Source organism: Plectrocnemia conspersa, unplaced genomic scaffold (assembly GCF_051122295.1).
Source record: "Plectrocnemia conspersa isolate PC_06_02 unplaced genomic scaffold, ASM5112229v1 ptg000014l, whole genome shotgun sequence".
Lineage (NCBI taxonomy): Eukaryota > Metazoa > Arthropoda > Insecta > Trichoptera > Polycentropodidae > Plectrocnemia > Plectrocnemia conspersa.
In genome coordinates, this window is record NW_028277178.1 from 21045887 (window position 1) to 21065077 (window position 19191).

The 19191-nt window shown below is 30.1% G+C and overlaps 1 protein-coding gene across 1 annotated transcript; it reads right to left on the reverse strand.

Moving 5' to 3' along the window:
- Window positions 1–636: 636 nt before the first annotated feature.
- Window positions 637–17452, reverse strand: LOC148226500 (glucose dehydrogenase [FAD, quinone]-like). Its single transcript, XM_088204608.1, has 4 exons — window positions 16841–17452; window positions 4993–5150; window positions 2037–2151; window positions 637–1962 (listed from the first exon to the last, which is right to left on the reverse strand). The coding sequence occupies exons 1-4, from the start codon at window positions 17450–17452 to the stop codon at window positions 637–639; spliced, it is 2211 nt and encodes a 736-aa protein (XP_088060734.1).
- Window positions 17453–19191: the final 1739 nt, after the last annotated feature.

Consider the following 19191-nt stretch of genomic DNA (forward strand, 5'->3'; position numbering starts at 1 on the left):
ATAAATATAATAATATAACATTACAGATTATTATCAGTTTAATGAATAAATGACAAATACCCAAAATACATTTATAATATTTATTTAATTATAAAAAGTAATTATTGTCGGCTATATATATTTATATATAATTTTTTTTTTCTAAATCTCAAGTATTATATAAATACTTGAATAATAACCGTGGATTATAAACAGTTTTTTTTTGTTATAATTAACCTATATTTATATTCGATTAAAAAACTATAACCTTAAACGTCCTTTTGAGTAATATTTTATGGCAAAATGATTATATATGTATGTCTGTTGAAAACGTAAAATATTATTAATATGATAAAAATGCATTTATTACTTTTAAAGAGATAAGGTAAAAAGGATTAAGTCATATCTTGATAATTGTAATAAGTCCGGCAGTTACTCTAAAACTCAGTTCTTACTTCAGGAGTCATGGATTTGTATATGTTTTACCATAATATATAGTGAAATGATAATTTTAACTAAGTCAAATCCCGACCCCTTTTCTTTGATATTTTGTCAAATAATAAAACATTATCGCGAAGCATTTTCACATTTTTTAAGTACACAATTGAAAAATAATCTATTATCACATTTATAAACTTGAACACAGATTATATAAATTCAACGGGATAGCCATTCGTGCTTGATCATGTCGGACGCTTTTTCGGCGATCATTATCACCGGAGCGTTCGTGTTCCCCCTGACAATCGTCGGCATAATGGAGGCGTCCACGACACGAAGTTTCTTTATCCCGTAAACTTTCAAGTCGGGGTCCACGACGGCCGTCTTGTCCCAGTGGGGTCCCATTTTACACGTTCCGACAGGGTGGAAAATCGTCGACGTGTATTCACGCAGACAGCATTCCCAATATTGGTCAGAGTCGAATTTGTGATGTCTGCATGCGGGCAAGGGGTATCTTGAAAAAGTGGCGCCGATCTTTCTGAATATTTCAGTCTTTTCCAGTTTCTGGACCTCTCTTATGCCGGCGATCAACACGTCTATGTCGGACCTTTCTGAAAAATACCTTGGATAGATAAGAGGTGCGCCGAATAAAGGGTGCGTCTGATTGAGTGTGATGTATCCCCTACTCTTCGGATGGATCAGGGTAGGCCTAGCTGCTATACCGTCATAATACGCCAAGACCGATAGATTATCCTCTGAAGCCGTACCGGGAGATTTCAAATACTCTTTAACATTCGCCACATCCATGTGATATTGCATATCCGGAACGTCATGCGAGTGCTCGTATTTAGTCTGCAAGAATACATTACAAGATAAAGGACCAGTAGTCGTCAAAGGTCCTTCCTTCTTCTTTGCATGACGATACTTCACAACTTCCTCTTCCCTTTCATCATCCGTTACAGTCGTTGCGGTCTTATTCAGTACAATTAAAACCGAATCCGTAGTCACGTGATCTTGTAAATTGTATCCTACGTGCAAATCTTTAATTACTTTGATATGAAGCGGTTCTAAAAATTGTTTGGGTCCGATTCCTGAGAGCATAAGCACTTTCGGAGAATTAACGGTTCCGCCTGACAATATAATTTCCTTCTTGGCGTACACTCTGATCAATAGATTATTTTTAAGATATTCAACTCCAACAGCTATTTTTTTATGCGGATCCACGATTATCTTAGTGACGTGCGCTTGAGTTCTAATATCCAAATTGGGCCTCTTGTATCTCACCGGTCGTATAAAAGCAGAGTTAGTCGAATACCTTTGTCCATGAAGCGAAGTAGTCTGAAGCACCATGACGCCTATCTGTTTCTCCGCGTTCAAATCCGTAATTTGAAGACCGTACTGCTTCCAAGCGGTAGTCATGGCGACAACGTTATCGTCAACGTAAGGGAAGCGTTCTATGTTCATATATCCACCCTTACCGTGATATTTTTTATCATGCGATTCCACGTCTTCGTTATTCTCAGATTTCTTGAAATAAGGAAGTACCTGAAAGAAGCGAATATACATATTTCATATATTTTTTTATGTGCGATGTTGAGATAAAGTGGAAAACGACTCACATCTCTATAACTCCATCCGTGATTTCCTAACTCCGCCCATTCGTCATAATCTTGGCGATTTCCCCTCATATATATCATGTAATTTATGGTACTGGATCCGCCCATTACTTTGCCTCTGAAATGATAAAGATTATAAATGACGTGATTCGTGGTTATTACAGACACAAAAACGCCAAGCACCCACTGTCTCGACTTTCGATCGTGATAAATTACGATAGGAATGGGTTTATTTTTAATTTTTATTAGATTTGCGTTTTAGAGACGCTTTTTATTATCATAATAAAATCATAACGAAATTGAGATTTATATGGTTATAGGTAGAATTCTTTTCAGAACAGGTTATTCATTCATGATTTTTAAAATACAAACATCAACATCAGTTAATTACCTCTGTGTTATTAATAAAATATTTATGGTTATTTTAATATTAGTGGTATACTTTATTGTAAATTAATTAAGAGATCGGAATTAATTATAATAATAATTACTAAAATTATAAAGTATAAAGTTGCGATAAGATGTAGGTCGTTAGTTTTATGCAAATAGTTGAAAGGTGCTTCAAATTTATAAGACATAATGCTTATTATTAATAGATTATACGGTAAACATGTAAATATTTGTTTACCACAGTCATAATATAATTATATGCATAAATAAATAAACAATATAACATTTTTATAATAAATTTTTTAACTTTTAAATACTTTCTTATATATTCAAAGCTTTAAAACTAACCTATAGATTAATTATTATGTTATATGTATTATAATATATTACAATGTATTATTAAAATTTGAAGCAAAAGGTTAAAGAAAACGATAAATTTCGCTGAATATTTTTTAATCGACGATATTTGAAAAATAATAATTTTTAGAAAAACACTAGTTTATCTTATCTTTGTGGCAAGAACCTAAAAAAGAAGATTAATTACTTAAATTTATTTTTATGAAAAAATATTATATTTTATTACAATGTATTATTTTAAAATATTTTTTAAACAAAATTTCAGATATTTGAAAACCACTATTTTATAGGAAAACATTAGTTTATCTTATCTTTGTGGCAAAAATCCCAAAAAGAAGATAAAAATGTTAAATCATTTAATATGAAATGTGAATTAAAATGTATCACAAAATATTATTGAAAAGTATTTTATGAAAGCAAAAGTTTAAAAAACAATAAATTTCGCCTAAAATTTTCAAACAAAATCGACAATATTTAAAAAACAAGACAAGACCATAGAAAAAAATAGTTTATCTTATCATTATGGCTAAAAATAAAAGAAGTATGGCGTCGTTTCTTAAAATTAACGTCTACGACATCTATAGCATAAAGTCGGAATAGCGTAGTTTTTAAGATCTAGATTGTCAACCCTGAGGCCACGGGTTACAACCACGGCAAGAGACTCGTGTGTTATTATTAAAAATCAATCCAGCTGAAAAGTGAAATCTATTGATTATAATTAAAAATGAAAATAATAATTCAAAATTATTTATATAGGCGTCACTGATTCCTGGACTCTCGTGGTTAATATTTACTTGTAGGTATTCATTATCTCTGATTGACTATGTTGTACCGCATTGGGCTTAGGCCTATCAGGTAACATAGAAAGATTAAAAGTTGAGTCTGTCTGTCATTTTATAGTATTCATTATAAATTTTATAGGTATTTCAAATGCATAAAATTGGCGTATATACAACATATTTACACACATTAATTGTACTAATTTCCCGTAGCTATCGCTAAAAAAATAGCTGGATGGCTAGTGTTTGAGTGGCGTCGTTGAGCGCTGGCACAATGGCCTAATCGGTTAGGAATAAAGGGCACAATCGTGACTGTTTAGTTACCGGCTATCAAAAAAAATTGTTTTTCGAGTAAGTGATAGAAATATAGCGGTACGTTATGGCAATATTTTATTTATTTAGTTAATTATCATTACCTGTGTTTTAGGGTGTTTATTTTTATAGAAGACAAATTGATGAATTTGTTATATATGATTATATCAACAATTTTAAGCTAGTCCACATATAGTTTGATAATTATTTTTATTTATACGTTTTTGTAGCATTGTCTGCATCTGAAGATGCAGTAGCGCTCGAAGATCGAGTTGAACTCGATTCAAAATAAAAGCTTTGATAATCGCCGGTGATTTAGTCGTTGGTCTTCATATAATAAATATAAGCTTATTTTACTGATGAACATATTTGTATGAGCAAATCAGAATAAGTGCGTTAAAAAGCATATCGGTTATGTACATATGTTATTGTATACTCTTTTTTCATGATATTTATAAAAAACACATATCATTTTACTAGTTAAACATTTTCATTTAAATTTAGAAGAAAACCTAATTTTTAAACCATGCTAGGATCAAGATCTGTAGTATCCTTATCATAGTAGAAAATATTGTTATATTAATAGTTCATATACTCAATGCTAATATGTCAAATCTAATCTTAAAGTTATACGATACATCTAGATTTTAATGCCGGATTAGTGAATAAATACACTTTAAAGCTTGAATATAAATATGACTTTGATTAGAGTTCTAAAGAAGTACATATAAGTTTATAAAGGTTTTGTTCATTTCACATGCGTGCTTGCGATTTTGCTGATTAATTGTCATCGGTTATAAGTAAAAAGGCCGAACTGAATTCCGTTCAAGTCAAAGGCCACAAAAAGTCAACGTTCGACCGTAAACCAGATTCTATGAAAAAAGTAAACTTTCTACTTTCTGCCTTTTCATTGGCGAATTTTTGTTATGGGGCTCGGTCGTTAGGAAACCGGCCACAAAAACACATTTACGTAAATCAATCAATCTATTTTCGTAAGCAATTTGTCAGCGGCGAATGCTTTTGAGTACTAAATCAACCGAGCTCTGATTGAAACGTTATATTGTTATCTAGGCACGGGTAAAAAATAGTATCACGAAATGATTAAAAGTAATAATAATTACCTTGACCAGCCGCAACCTCCGTTCCTCCTGGACCTGCAATAGCGTTTATCCGGTTGAGTTCTATAACTCCAATCGATGTTTGATCTTTGCAAAATTGGAGCGAGGGCTGGAACATCTGCGACCTCGGGCTCTTCAATGCCAGCTTCTAATAGAAGGACCTGTTAAAAACAAATTAGTATTTCAATTATATATTCAAGAACATATATATATTAGATATCACTACAATTATGTATTGAGTTGGAAATTATTATATATGTAAAATTATGATGAAAAAGTTATATGATCTGTGAATCACAATTTGTTTACTTATGTACATTATAAAAAGTAAAATTTTTACCATTACGTTTACATAAAAAAACATATATGTAAATAAGTGTGATAAATCATTTACAGCAAGCATTATATTAATGATATACATAGGACAAATAAAAAAAAATGCTCTGAATATTTGAACCCTTATGGAGACAGAAACTGGCAGCAGCTTTTATGGTTCAAGATAAAGACTCCATATTCCATATGAGCGGCTGTGAAAATAAAAAAATAAACATACACTACAGAACACACGTGAAAATATACACGGGGATTACTTTTGTTCTTGAAAAGGGGGGATACAGTCTCGAGTGTTTCAGACGATACACATTAGCCTTAAACTGAAAACAATATCGCACACGTTTAGAGAACGTGTAGCTATAGAATTTTTATACACAAAAATTGTATCTTACATAAAACCTTTATTTTATATTATTTGATGTTATCTATAATCTCTATGCGTATAAATGGTTCTGATACTGTGAATGATTGTGTCACTTAAGACAATTTAACAATGTAATGTTAAGGTATTTGTTACGAACGTTGGAAAATGTGTTTAAGTAGTAAATAAATATGCAATTTGCAATAAAAAATTGCATGAATTCGCAACGATTTCATAGGGTAGTGTTTGTAATGCCATTACGACTATTATATTATTACAAAACCATATTTTTTATTACAGGATCAATATATATAAATTTGTGCCTACTTCACCATATTTGCATTTGTACTTTATTTTAATCACTATGAATGAACATCGTAATTTTTTACCGTAATGAAACAGTATATCAAAAATATAACCTTTATATAGTTAAAATCTAATCACGTGACCAGTTTTATATGCTGTTAACATTGAATCTAGATATTATTAAATAAAATAATAAAGTGTATTTAATTTGCTTTGTTTCAAAATTTCAAGAAAATACGTACGAATACCGTATATAATCTCGCCAGATTATATATTAAGGTACATTCATACCTTAATTAGAAGATAAAAACGCGTATGAAAAGGTTCGTTTTTTTAAATTAAATTTATATTATATATGTGGGTATGTCATATTTTTATATAAGCTTGCGTGCTTCGTTTTACTCATTCTCTATAATATTTTCGCGCGTGTGTCGAAAAATTTCCCAAGCTCTCGCACCACTTTCCGCTAGATAAGGGATTATAGAAAACACGAGGAACGTTTCAAGGAAAAGCCCTACGCTGGATTATATTTTTCCACCAAATGGGGAAAAACCAAATCCCGTTTACTTTACAGCTTACCTTTTTTATCTAGATATTTTTACGCTCTCTTAATATACATACCGCGACATAATTCGCCAATAGCCAGGTAGTATTTCATAGAAAGACGATATTTATTTAGCCACTTTAGAAAATCCATAACAGGATTTATTTGTAATACGCGAATAGATTTAATGAGAGCAATTGACAAACTCCATTTGTGAATCAACCAACGAATTATTTGCATCAAACTGTACAGCGTTCAATCGGATAATTCGAATCGAATAAATAATTTAATTATGTATTGTGTTTCGTGATTCGGTTTAAAATTGATGTGCAACGTATTTAGTATATTTTATCCTATTCGTGATAATTATATAATAAATTAAAATATATATAAGAATAATTCGATAAAAACAGATAAAGTAATATATTTAAATACAATAATAATATAATAAATCTTAAGCTTTTCTATAACTGATCATGAAAATTTATAATAAGTTTTATAAAATTGCCCAATTTGCCCAAATCAGATTGATAATTTATATTTATTTTTTTTGATCAATGATTAATAACCTTTGTTTTTTATTAGTTTCAGACCACTCACTTTTCACAGACACTTTCTCTTTCGACTCAATGGAGTAGATCTTTCAGCTCGGTTGGAGATTTAATGTTCAGAGTAGTGTCATCTGTCATCGTAGATTGTGCCAAAACAAAATCTTATCAATTCTTAAATGCCTCCATGCACCATCGTCTTCATTCCTATTGATCTTAAATCACATTGGCTCAGCAAAAAACACAATTTCTTTAATATATTGAAGGATTTTAAAACATTTTCGTCAACAATTATTTTATCGCATCAATATATTTTTAGTACTATTTTTCTATAATTATTTTATTACTAAATATCTATATATTAATAGATTAAAGAGTGTTAATAAAAAAATATATTAAAAAAACTAGTAAAATGCTTTACAGATTTATATGTATATATTATAGACGATGCATTAATCGACTAATATATTTTCAATTAGGAACAAGTTCCAAAAAGGATCATGATTGTGAAGGTTATAAATATTTGTATATTTTTATAAATATTTATAATCAGCACGGTATAAGTCGGTGACTAAAATCTGAGAGACTTGGGTTCAAACTGCATATGGATCCAAATGTAATTAAATGTCTATCATGTCTAAGAGATCTAAATTATGTAATTAGTAATTATGTATAATTTCAATAAATCATCATCATTTTTTTTAAATTATTTTTTATTTTCAATCTTCTGTTGTAACCTGATAAGCGTAAGCCTAATGCGTTACAACCGAGTCAATATATATCAAGAATATATTTAATTTAATCCTAATAAATACAAAAAGCCTGAAAAAATTACAAAAAGTGACAAACAATGTGAATATTTATGGACGCTTATTCATTATAGCTGACCACCTCTAAGGATCATCATAGGGCTTAGGGTCAAATAAATATATACTAAAGGGCTTTGTGAGTAACAACTAAAAACTGACTTGTAGTTAGGGTAGTGCAAAAGGGGTGGATTTATTCTTTGGCTGTCGGAGATCAAACGTATATGATACCTTTATAGAAAAGCCACATCACTCAATTTTGGGGCCCAATATCTTCACCCTTTGCCCTCAAACTTTACAAGAACTTCGCAACTTTAAGCCAGAATTGGGACAACTTACTTGACAGAAATTTATTGCACTATATACATATATTTAAGGCAGATTCACGAAATGTCTAATTTAGCTAACAAGTAAAACTTATTTGGCACTCCAAAACGGGAAACTAAGCGATACAAGACGAAGCATTCATAAAGATCTTATAAAGACGGTAAAAATGTTCACAAAACGATTCGGATAAATGGAAATCTGGTTTTTCAATACATATAAAAAAATCTGGTCAAAGAACCCTTTCAATATCGGACCTTAATCGAGACTTTCAGTTATACTTAATACATTATTTTTATTTTATGTTGCATTGTTCAGAAATTTTTACTTTAAAGTAACAATATGGCATTGTGATCTGCGGTCCACATCATCATTCGTCGTCTATACAACATCTCTAGCGTGTTTTTTTTATTATTGATATCTTGAATCATGAAAGCAAATTTTATTTAAGAAGAAAATATATTTTATTGTATGTAAATGTATCATAGACTATAACTAAACGCAATTTCTCCCCGATATTTCCTGAATTTATATCCACTGTATTCAGTTCCGATATTTTCTTTCACACAAAGCTTCTCTATTCATCGTCATAGAAATATGAAACGATAACGAATTGTGTATTATATGTTCATGGGAGACTACTTTTAAAGTTGGAGAGTAGCTCTCATTCATCTCACAACATTGAACGTGGCGGCACTAACGGCCTAGAGACGACATTAAAGTGCAAACTGCACATCTGCTTAATTGTGCGTGAACGTAAACGTGCATACGTTATTTAAACAAAACCGCAGTGCGCAATCGCCTCACGCAACTTTTTGCGCACACCGCACGGTTGGGGTGCGTGGGGCGTGACTACGGTCGCTTTTGTACTATTCATGCGTGAAATTAAATTTGATCCGAAATTATGTTATTATATATGTTGTATGAATTACGAACGGTCGTTAACTTTTATAGTTTAATCGTTAAAGTAACGATTTCGGGAATCGGAAGCACGGTTCGAGACGGGGGCGCATAGTTAAATTAATATTCACTATGAGATGTGCAAATTCTAAATGTTTCATTATTATTATTTTATATGGAAAATCTCAGACTAAAAGGTAGTTTATTTCAATCTCAAGGTGTCGCGAATTAAAATTCATCAGTATAATTCTATAAATTATTAGAATTCCGATGTGTTATGTTAAACCGACCATTGAAATAAATATAAACATACTAAACTGTATTATGTAATGCGATTATTAAAAGTTAAATTATCTCTCGTTTTGAAATAAGAGTTCTTGGATTGTTGTGTTACAGAAATGAGATTTTTAGGTAACTTCCCAAGCGAAGAACGTCGTGTATTAACACGGCGTTCTCCTCTCGGGAATCAAGTTAGCTAAAAAGTTAAATAGGGGCATTTAATCGCCGGATAGAAATGGATCTTGTTAAAAAACGTTATTTAAAATTCGAGTTGATATACAAGCAAGAGTTTGTTTAAAATAAAAAGTGACAGGAACACTGGTTTGATACTGATTATATTATTACAGGTTTATAAAATAGCGTTTTTATTATACGTATATATTTTTGTTAAGAGTGAAGTAAATACATATATATCGAAGTAATTTAAACACAGAGTGGCCTAATCCAAATAAACTTTAGGTTTTCTGTATATATTCTAAGACAATAACATAATTACAATATTATTAAAATATATTTCAATATAGCACATCATAGTAGAGCTAGAATACATATATACATATATCTCATGAACCATTACTAATACAAAAAATAACAACATTGGTATATAAGGTTAAAGATTTACGACTTTGGATTCTATCCAAAACAATATTAGATATATGCAATAATTCCCAATAATAGTAAAAAGATCAGATTTAACCATTAAATAATTAAAAATAATAACTTAAAATTAAATTGTCATTTAAAATATCGTTTATTTTTTTGTATAAAATTATACAAAAATTAAGTTTTATTGAGAAAGTATTTAATAAGAGAGTGGTTTAATATTAACAAGTACTATTCGAATGAGTTTTTAGTTCTTGACATTATAACTATATAGTTAATGTGGAATTACGAATAGAAAAGGTATGAGCATTTAGGTCGGCAAAATTGAAAGTATTACAGAAATACATGTTTCACGCGGATGATAAGAAAGAAAATGTTGAAACTGCAACCGTTGTTAATGTTCACTTCAACCGTTCATTGTGTAAACTAATTCATAGTAAAATGTTATCGAGAAATCAAACGACATAATAAAAAAAAATCTGCTACCTTGACTGGCATTAACACGAAACTTCCTATATTGATTTTTTCATACAATACACTGGCAATGAGTTTTTAATCTATCTAACTTTTTAACCCCCTGTAATTATACATGTATTAAAAAAGTATCGCGCATATCGCATTAGGGGGTTCATCCCCCCAAAGTTCGACTGAGAAAATTGAACCATTAGGCCAGTCACGTGTGCAGTCTGCATTAAGGCAACATTTTCACTCGACGCAGTAAATGGCCATTATGAGCATTTCGTGTTGGGTCTGATAGCGTTTTGAAAAGGGGTTGGGGTTGTGGCCTGCAAGTTCGCTGGACCTATTTAACCCTCGTGACTGCTTCCTGGGGGTTGGGACGTATCAGCAGCCAAAGTCCTGCTCGCACGGTTCAGGAATTACAAGCGGAAATTGAAGATTTCGTTTTAGGCGTTTGCCGAAGATAGGTTGTTTGCGATGCCGAACTTCTACGAAAGTTGGCTGGAAGCTCACAAAGCGGGCTTGTTTTTTATTTATTCTAGGGATTGGGGTGTGGTTCGGATGTTTAGTTTTGCGAACCCACACGCGATCGACTTTTCAGATAAATACATTATTCCACTTTATGTAGAGATGCTTTTTGGTAACGATAAGATGTATAAACATACTTTAAATATAATATTTAGGTTAAAAACAGTAACTTCGGATGATGAAATACGATTGAGAAATGAGGTGCTTTGAAACGCATTTTTCAAGATAAAAACATTTTATACTATGCGAAGAAACTTGGAACTTTTATTTTATTTTTCAAAACTCTTATATATTTATTTAATATATGATATATTTTCGAGTTAAGATAATGTATACATTTTAAACTATCATTCAATTGGATAAGGTTAAGTAATTAGAATTTTGTTATAGTTTAAACATAGGAGTAGTTAAGGATAATACCATTATTCTGGAGTTTTTTTTTTATAGATATTCGTTCTTGGAAACAATCCACAAATTATTTATTTTGCCCGCTAATTTTAAATTACTTTCATACATGAGTAGAATAATTATTATAATGAGAGAGGAATGACAACTTTGTTTAGGCATTACATAATTTAAGGAATCTAAATTAATTAATATCATATATATCTATGATAAATAAAGATAGTCTTATCTTTTGTATTTAATTTTATTTTTCCGGGGTAAGTAAATCAGTACACAACAATACCTATTAGTTTGGAAATCGGTCACATCTACATATATAATTAAATATTATAATTTACAGTCAATAGATATCACTTTACAGCTGGAATCGTTTTTTATAAAAGCGCATTTTTAAAAATGAAAACTCGAGTCTGCCGCGGAATCGAACTAATGGCCTCTATATTATTATTCTAGTTTACGCTATTCCGACTTTATTTGATAATTTATTGGAACTTTTATCTAATATATTCTTTACATATTTTTTTGTATTGTGCGGCTGAAGTTTCTTCGAGATTTTTATTCGGTAAAATAGCAGCATTAGTGTAAATAGCAAAATCTTCTCTCAGTACCGGAATAAACTTACATTTGAAGTAAAAGAGCGATTTATGTTAAAATATTGAGAAATTTTGCGCTGCGTGAGAAATTATATATTAATAAATGAAATATTAAAATATTTATTTGGGCAGCTAAAATCTTTTCTTTTCACCCCAGATGATAAAAACGATAAGATTTATTCTACAAGGATAATATAACTCGGCACAATCATATATTGATTTTAGCTATGATTTTCTTTAAATAAGATATTGCTATTCAACATTACTCAGAACTACTTTAAAACTGCTATTCGATAAAAAATGGCATGTTGCTTTTCCCATGTTTCTAAAAGGTTCTAGGAAATATACACTCTTCACCAAGCGGCAAAAATATCAACAGTTTTGAGCCACGCCATACTTTAATCGTCAACTAGAAAAGATTTTTTTTAATTTTATTTGCCTAAAGTTAGAGCTTATTTAATTCTGGGCTTGTCGGGTCTCGCATTGTAAGCCTTTCAGTAGACCAATACTGTTGCAAGCTTTTATTCATCAAGATTTTGTCCTTGGCCGGCTACCCCACTTAAGACTCCACCGCAGATGGCTCGACGCTAAGTCTCAGACTTTTGCCGATTGGGCTCTATTGAAGGAATCCTTCGGAGAAGACCTTCGTAGCAATTGCAGCCTTTACGCTTTATCCGCGGAGTGAGACAGCCAAAAGTCTACGCCCACATTTATTGCATCCATCGAAAAAGACCTCAAATAATGCCCTCTACCAAGACCACAGCCTACAGAGCTGCTTTCATAAATCGAAGCACTCCTTATAGGGTCGGCTAGGAGTCTACGCCACTGTCTTCATAAAAACTATGACTTCATCTGCATGCCCCATTCACTTGAGTGTCTGTGCCCCACGATAATGTGCTTCGTAATGTATGTCCCTAGTGGCGTTTTTATCAGTGTTAACTATTGCTTTTTTTGTGTATAATGTCAATATTAGAATGTTCTATTAAATTATAAAAAATAGCTTAAATTGCGTTTGCTTTACTTTTACTTCCTTATATGGCATCCTTACTTATTTTTTTTAATATATTTTATTTTAATTCGTATAAAATGAAATAGTAGAAATACAAACTGTACACGCGAATTTTTAACAAAACACTATACTGCTTACAAAATGGTATAAATCAGCAATTCATATAATACTTTTTAGGAAATTATTGGTGTATTTTAGCACTTTTATTACCTTCGATATATATGCTTATATTATTGAAATTAAAAAAAATATAATAAATTTTATTTGAGGCCGTTTTAGCTGAGAAATTTGGATATGATGTTAGGTTTCAATTAAATAAGATTAAGAGCTAATAAAAAATAAGGAAAATGATTTTTTTTTCTTAATGCGTTTATTAAAAACTGTGTGATTTTTTGGGAATATTTATAGGGGTAAATATTTTTAAAAGCTTCTTAATTATTTTGCCATATGTATTACAAGAATTTTATTTAAATTGAATCAGAATACGTTATTATTAATTTTGTTTAATTGTCACCATCTTTTATATAAAATAGTGAGCTTTAAAATAAAAATAGTGTAAAAAGTTATACCAATGCACCATAAGTTACAAAGCAAAACGGTCTATAAAATAAATATCAATAAACAGCTAACTTAAGTTGTAAAACGTGAGTGTTGAAAAACTTGAGTAATGAAAGTGAATAGTTTATAAACCATAAATCATAATAAACGACATTTTCAAATTGCTTGTTTTACGGTTAAATTTTTTTAAACGTAATATTACCGTGGTGTATTTTAAAACGTTAACGTCAGTATTATACAGTCTATTGATAATAATATGCATCAAAACTGAATTCGGTTTACACGGTTTTGAAAATCGTAATATCATTTCATTGAACATATTAATATAATAGTCATGTTGCAATTGAACAGCAGTGACGTAATTGGACGCGTAAATTTATCAATGGTCTGTTATAGTAGATGAATTGTGTGATATCGAATTATAGTTAAGGGTTAATTAAAGCCGAGCTAATAATTATGCAATACAAATTATCATCGATTCGTCGCAATACAATACGATAAAAGTAGGATGTTTCGATTATGTCACGATTGACAAAAAATGTTATATCGGTCAATTATGACAACAATGAATCGTGTAACGGTTTAAGAGTTTAAATCACCGAATTTACAACTAAATTGTGACAAAACAACGATTCGTTACGATCCATAGCATGACGTTTCAATCAAAAGAGTTGTTTGGTCAAAGTGATACATTTCCTCAGATCTAGTACGGATTTCCATTGAAATTATATAATGTCTATTGAAAAAATAAAAATAAGTGGAACTTTTGTACTTTTTGATATAGTTAAATCTAAATTGGAGCAAATCTATATTTTTTATAAAAGCATATTGCGACATTGAAACGATTATACAAGTGGTGCACAGTCGTTTGATAATTAGGCAACTATTAGATCCAGAAATATTTATTTTCATATCATAAAACTTTGATCGGTGATTTGACAACAGTAGAGAATTTAGAACGTATACATATATATTTAAATCAATCAGGAACAAACAAAAGTAGTAATTTATGTTTTGACTTATTTTGTCCTTGTTCCTTGAACACTGGTTCAATTTTATTTAGAGTTACCTGTTAAACATTTACTAGTCACTAACATTCCCTGTGAAAAGGGAATGTTAGTGACTAGTAAATAATTTTGAAAGAAATTTACTTTAAGGCTTGACATGTTAAGAGCTGTTAATAAATACTAATATATAACGTGATATTTTTGGTTTTGCCAAAAAGATATACTTATATTTATATGCTGTTCTTAGACTAATCATTACATTTTTATATATTCGGTCACGGTGATTATATAATAATGATCATTAATTAGATTTAGGCTTAGCTATTTTTTTAGAGTGGTTGTTTTATTCTTGTTTATGTATATATATACTCATATTTATACTATAGACGTTTTTTGTACTTAGATAATATTGTTACCGATTTTTTTTGTATTTCAATTTATTGGAGCGGGATTGAATGCGTACGTTCAGTGAAATTTGTTATGTACCTAACATAATTTCGTCCGCTATATTTTATAGTTTGCTTTAAATCTAAACACAATTTAAGAGAAATGCCCGACGGCGAGTGTTTTTAATTAATTTTTAAAAGCAACTACGTAGCACCGAACGTTTCAGCGATGTCATAGGAAAACTCGACGAAAATTTCCGAACGTTCCCCAGTATAAGTTACGACAAACGTTAAATGAACTTTCGCCATTTCCATAAAGCTTGCTCTTTGTGGAAAAATAGAGGCGTCTTTTAAAAAGTTGTCACAGTGTGCGAAAATCATACAGAAAACTTTGAGTTTAAGTTTATTTTTTTAAATTTTTTTTAGTTTAGTTGTCACAAAACATGGTGAAACTTTTGTAACCGCCAAAACAAACTGAGCTTTAAAATGTATGTATAAATATAATACTTAAAATTATTTTATGTATGTTCTTTACAGATATATATTATATAATATCATATGTATATGAATAATGTTCACGAGGGAAATGAAAATTTAAATTAAATTATACTACGATAAGCATTATAAAAATATTAACTTCTGTGAAAGATTTTTAATTTAAAAACTTTTTTGACATTATATAATTTTTAAATATAAAACCGTAACATTGCGCTAGCCTCTTATTTAATCGATTTTTTGTTATTGGGTCAAGCGAGCTTTTTTTACTTGACTGACATTTTAACCGAAGTTTTTTTGAATGACGGCTTAATCTCGAATTTTACTTTCGAGATGTTTATCAAATTACGAGTGAGTTAAAATATATATAATTAACCACCAAATTTTAATGGAAATTTTAATTTATTTTTGTAAAAATATAACAAAAGTTATAATGTTTTACTGCGAATCCAAACTCGATGCTAAGAATCTTTTTCTGTGTTAAGCATTTATATAAAAATAATGAACGTCAAAATAACATACAGTAAGATTAAAATAATAAAATATAAATAAAATGTTCCTTTACTAAAAGAAAATAATATTTATAATTAACGTTTCTAATTTACATTAAACAAATTATGATTTCATTATAATTATATAATATTTCGCAGAAACCTGTTAAGTATATACCAGAAGCCACTTTAGAAAGGTCTAATAGTAAGCAATAAATTATAATTATGCAACTTTCAATCTCCTGACAAACTAAATAAAAAAAATAGTGTTGACAATATAATATAATATATAGTTCAAGGTTGATTTTTTATGAATGTGGTGTCATTCTTTGCGGTGTTAATATTGTTTAATATGTTGCTGATGAGCTAGGTATTTTTTATCCAAATTGAGTAAGCCAATTTACACTTAAAGACATCGTTATGGTTTTTATATTGCTTGATGATTTTAAGTTAAATAAATTTTACAATAACATAAAATTAGATTCAATAAATAAATTAATTACTGCTTTTATTTCTATTATATATATATATATATATATATATATATATATATATATATATATATATATATATTAATCCAAAAACACAGTTATTTCAAATAATGCAAAGTAAAAACATAAGGAATTAAAAAATAGTTGAGAAATAGACTCGAAGATTAGAGGTATTGTATAATATTACTATTAATCAAGAGACAACAACTAATAGACAGCAAGAAAAAAATGTTAATTTTTTTTATAATAAAAATCAACTATTAGATGTGGCTTGTTATTTATAAGTAAAAGTCTTATAAAAACTATTACGGTAACGTAATAAAAAACACGATGTAGTAAAATAGCTATAAACCACTTTATCTAATTATTCATCGTAAATTTATATTTGCGTGCATTGGAATTAAATTTAATAAAATATTACATACCTTCCAATGTTTGACTTCAGATAATCTATTTGCCAGCACGCATCCAGCTGATCCCGCTCCCACTATGATAAAATCAAACTCTTCAGATGCTGGTTTATGATCGATTCCTCTTTTAGTCCTTTTTGCAGGAGCAGCAATATTCACTTTTATATCACTAGTCTCCGCCGGCTCGAATTCCGAAAATCTATCGTTAAAATTACTATTGAACCCTTTGATGCGATCTTCGGTCTTCTTAATGATTGACGCAACAGTGCTTCTGAAACTTCGATCCAGTTTTTTGTCAAGCACCTCCGCGTTGAAGTGGGACGAGAATTCGCCAAAGGTCGAGAAGTGATCTTTCACCCACGGATACGTGGTTTTGAACGTTGGAGAAGGTTTATAGCCGCTTGGGTTAGCACCAAACGGACTTTCGATGTGGGGCTGAAATAAGGGAGTGATAAAATCTTTGTGAGGCCTGGGGTTCGCCTGGGGCTTCGAATGTATCTGCTTGTCCTTTGATTGCCCGAACAGTCTGGAGATCAGAGCCAAGAAGAGCAATGTCTCGGGTTGGCAAACAGTCGCTGAGCTGTTTTCGATGCATATCGAAGTGTAGTCTGGCGGTATCCAAGACATTTTGCTGTATTATGACACGATTTTATTGAAATAATTGTAACTAGCACTTCATTGTAGACGAGAGGTATTTACACGACGGTTCAATAGCGGATAGCAAATAGTGAATGATCGATAAATGAGTTTTACGCGGTAGTTAAGATCGATCGGCTAATCGTGGGGGAAATGGATTGGGAGGGGAAGTGTTGCGTGTCAATCCGCGAAGCGTACAATATTTTTGCGAAAAAAGAAACAATTTCTTTGTTCAGTGTTTTTAAAGTGTCAGACATGTACATAATTTATTATATGTGCTTTCACACGCAGTGTTATAAAAATAATTAAAATTATAACTAATTGGATTATTCTTCAAAAGTCAACGAAGAGTTATATAAGAGTAATATAAATAAATTAAAACGACCTTAAGTAAAATGTATTATAGTAATAACTTCACTTCCAACTATTCTAATATATATGCTATAAAAATCCTACATCTCCAAAATAATAAATAATAATAAAAAACTATATTATTAATAAAAACACTACTGTTAAATTAACTACACAATTATGTTGGCATGCGAAATATAGTATTTTATAAAAATATAAACGCATGTTTCAAACGTGTCAGATGCGTATAAAGCGTGAGTTATTGATTAAAAATATGTGTTTCTATAATAAATAAATATTTCAGAAATAATTCATAAAATGAAATATTAGTAAAACGATGAAAAATGTTAGTTATGATAACGCTCAGCATAGAAAAAAATTATAACATAACTTTTTTACAGCAAAATAAATATTTAATTGCATACCATGTACACGAAGACCAATACAAGAACATCTTAATTAAAATGTAAATCGGAAATAAGTTATATTATTCACTAGTACTGTGGAAAATTTCTTACGATAAAGAAAATTTAAGATTTACTCCAAAAAATAGTTGTGTACAATATTACACTCAAGATCGGAAGCGGAACTTTAAATTTTATACTCTCCTTCCTTCCCTTCACTCCACTCCAAAAATATGAAGCAATTTAGTACGAATTTAAGAAAAACATGTACGATACAATACATTGATACTATTAGACTTATAGTCTGCAAATTTAAATAAATTATTGGTAAGAATTATAATTAAACCATTAAAAACATCAATCATTTTCAGGTATTTCACCCATTAACTGATATTATGCTAAAATAAAAATAAATGAAACAGACGTATTTTAAAAGTTAATTTCATTTGTAAAAATATTTAGTTTAGCGAAGTAGACGTAGTTTAAACCACTACAAATTTTGAACATAAAACATTTTATTTAAATTTAAATTTAAATCAGCCCCACAGACAAGTTATTTAAATCGCGGTATACTGACCTGAAAGACCTGGGGTTAAATCCATATGGATCATTTTTCAGTTTCTAACGTGTCTGGGAGATCGAAATTATTGATTATTATATAATTATAATTCCGATCGATCATTTAAACAGGCTTAAGAAAATCTAGGTTTACCTAGATTTTCTTAATCTTACGGATTAATTCAAATCGATCTGGGTACATATTATGTTTAAAAATTCTTTTACTAGAGCTACTTCAACTCATAGAGAATATATTATGTGTATTAAAAATACCCATAAATATAGAACATAAAAAACTCATAAATATAGATGAGATACTTTCTTATTTCGCTCGCTCGCTGGCGTGCGTTCCGCACGGCCTTATATCTCACTCACTCTCATTACTTGGCACGCGAGCGAGCGAAAGGAAAACTATCT

Bases quoted from the DNA above. Each gene is read 5' to 3' on its own strand.
- LOC148226500 (XM_088204608.1), bottom strand. From the start codon at position 17,452: ATGTCTTGGATACCGCCAGACTACACTTCGATATGCATCGAAAACAGC. The intron at 5,151-16,840 runs GTATGTAATATT...TGTTTTTAACAG, and splicing joins CTGAAGTCAAACATTGGAAG to GTCCTTCTATTAGAAGCTGG. The intron at 2,152-4,992 runs GTAATTATTATT...TTATCATTTCAG, and splicing joins GGAGGTTGCGGCTGGTCAAG to AGGCAAAGTAATGGGCGGAT.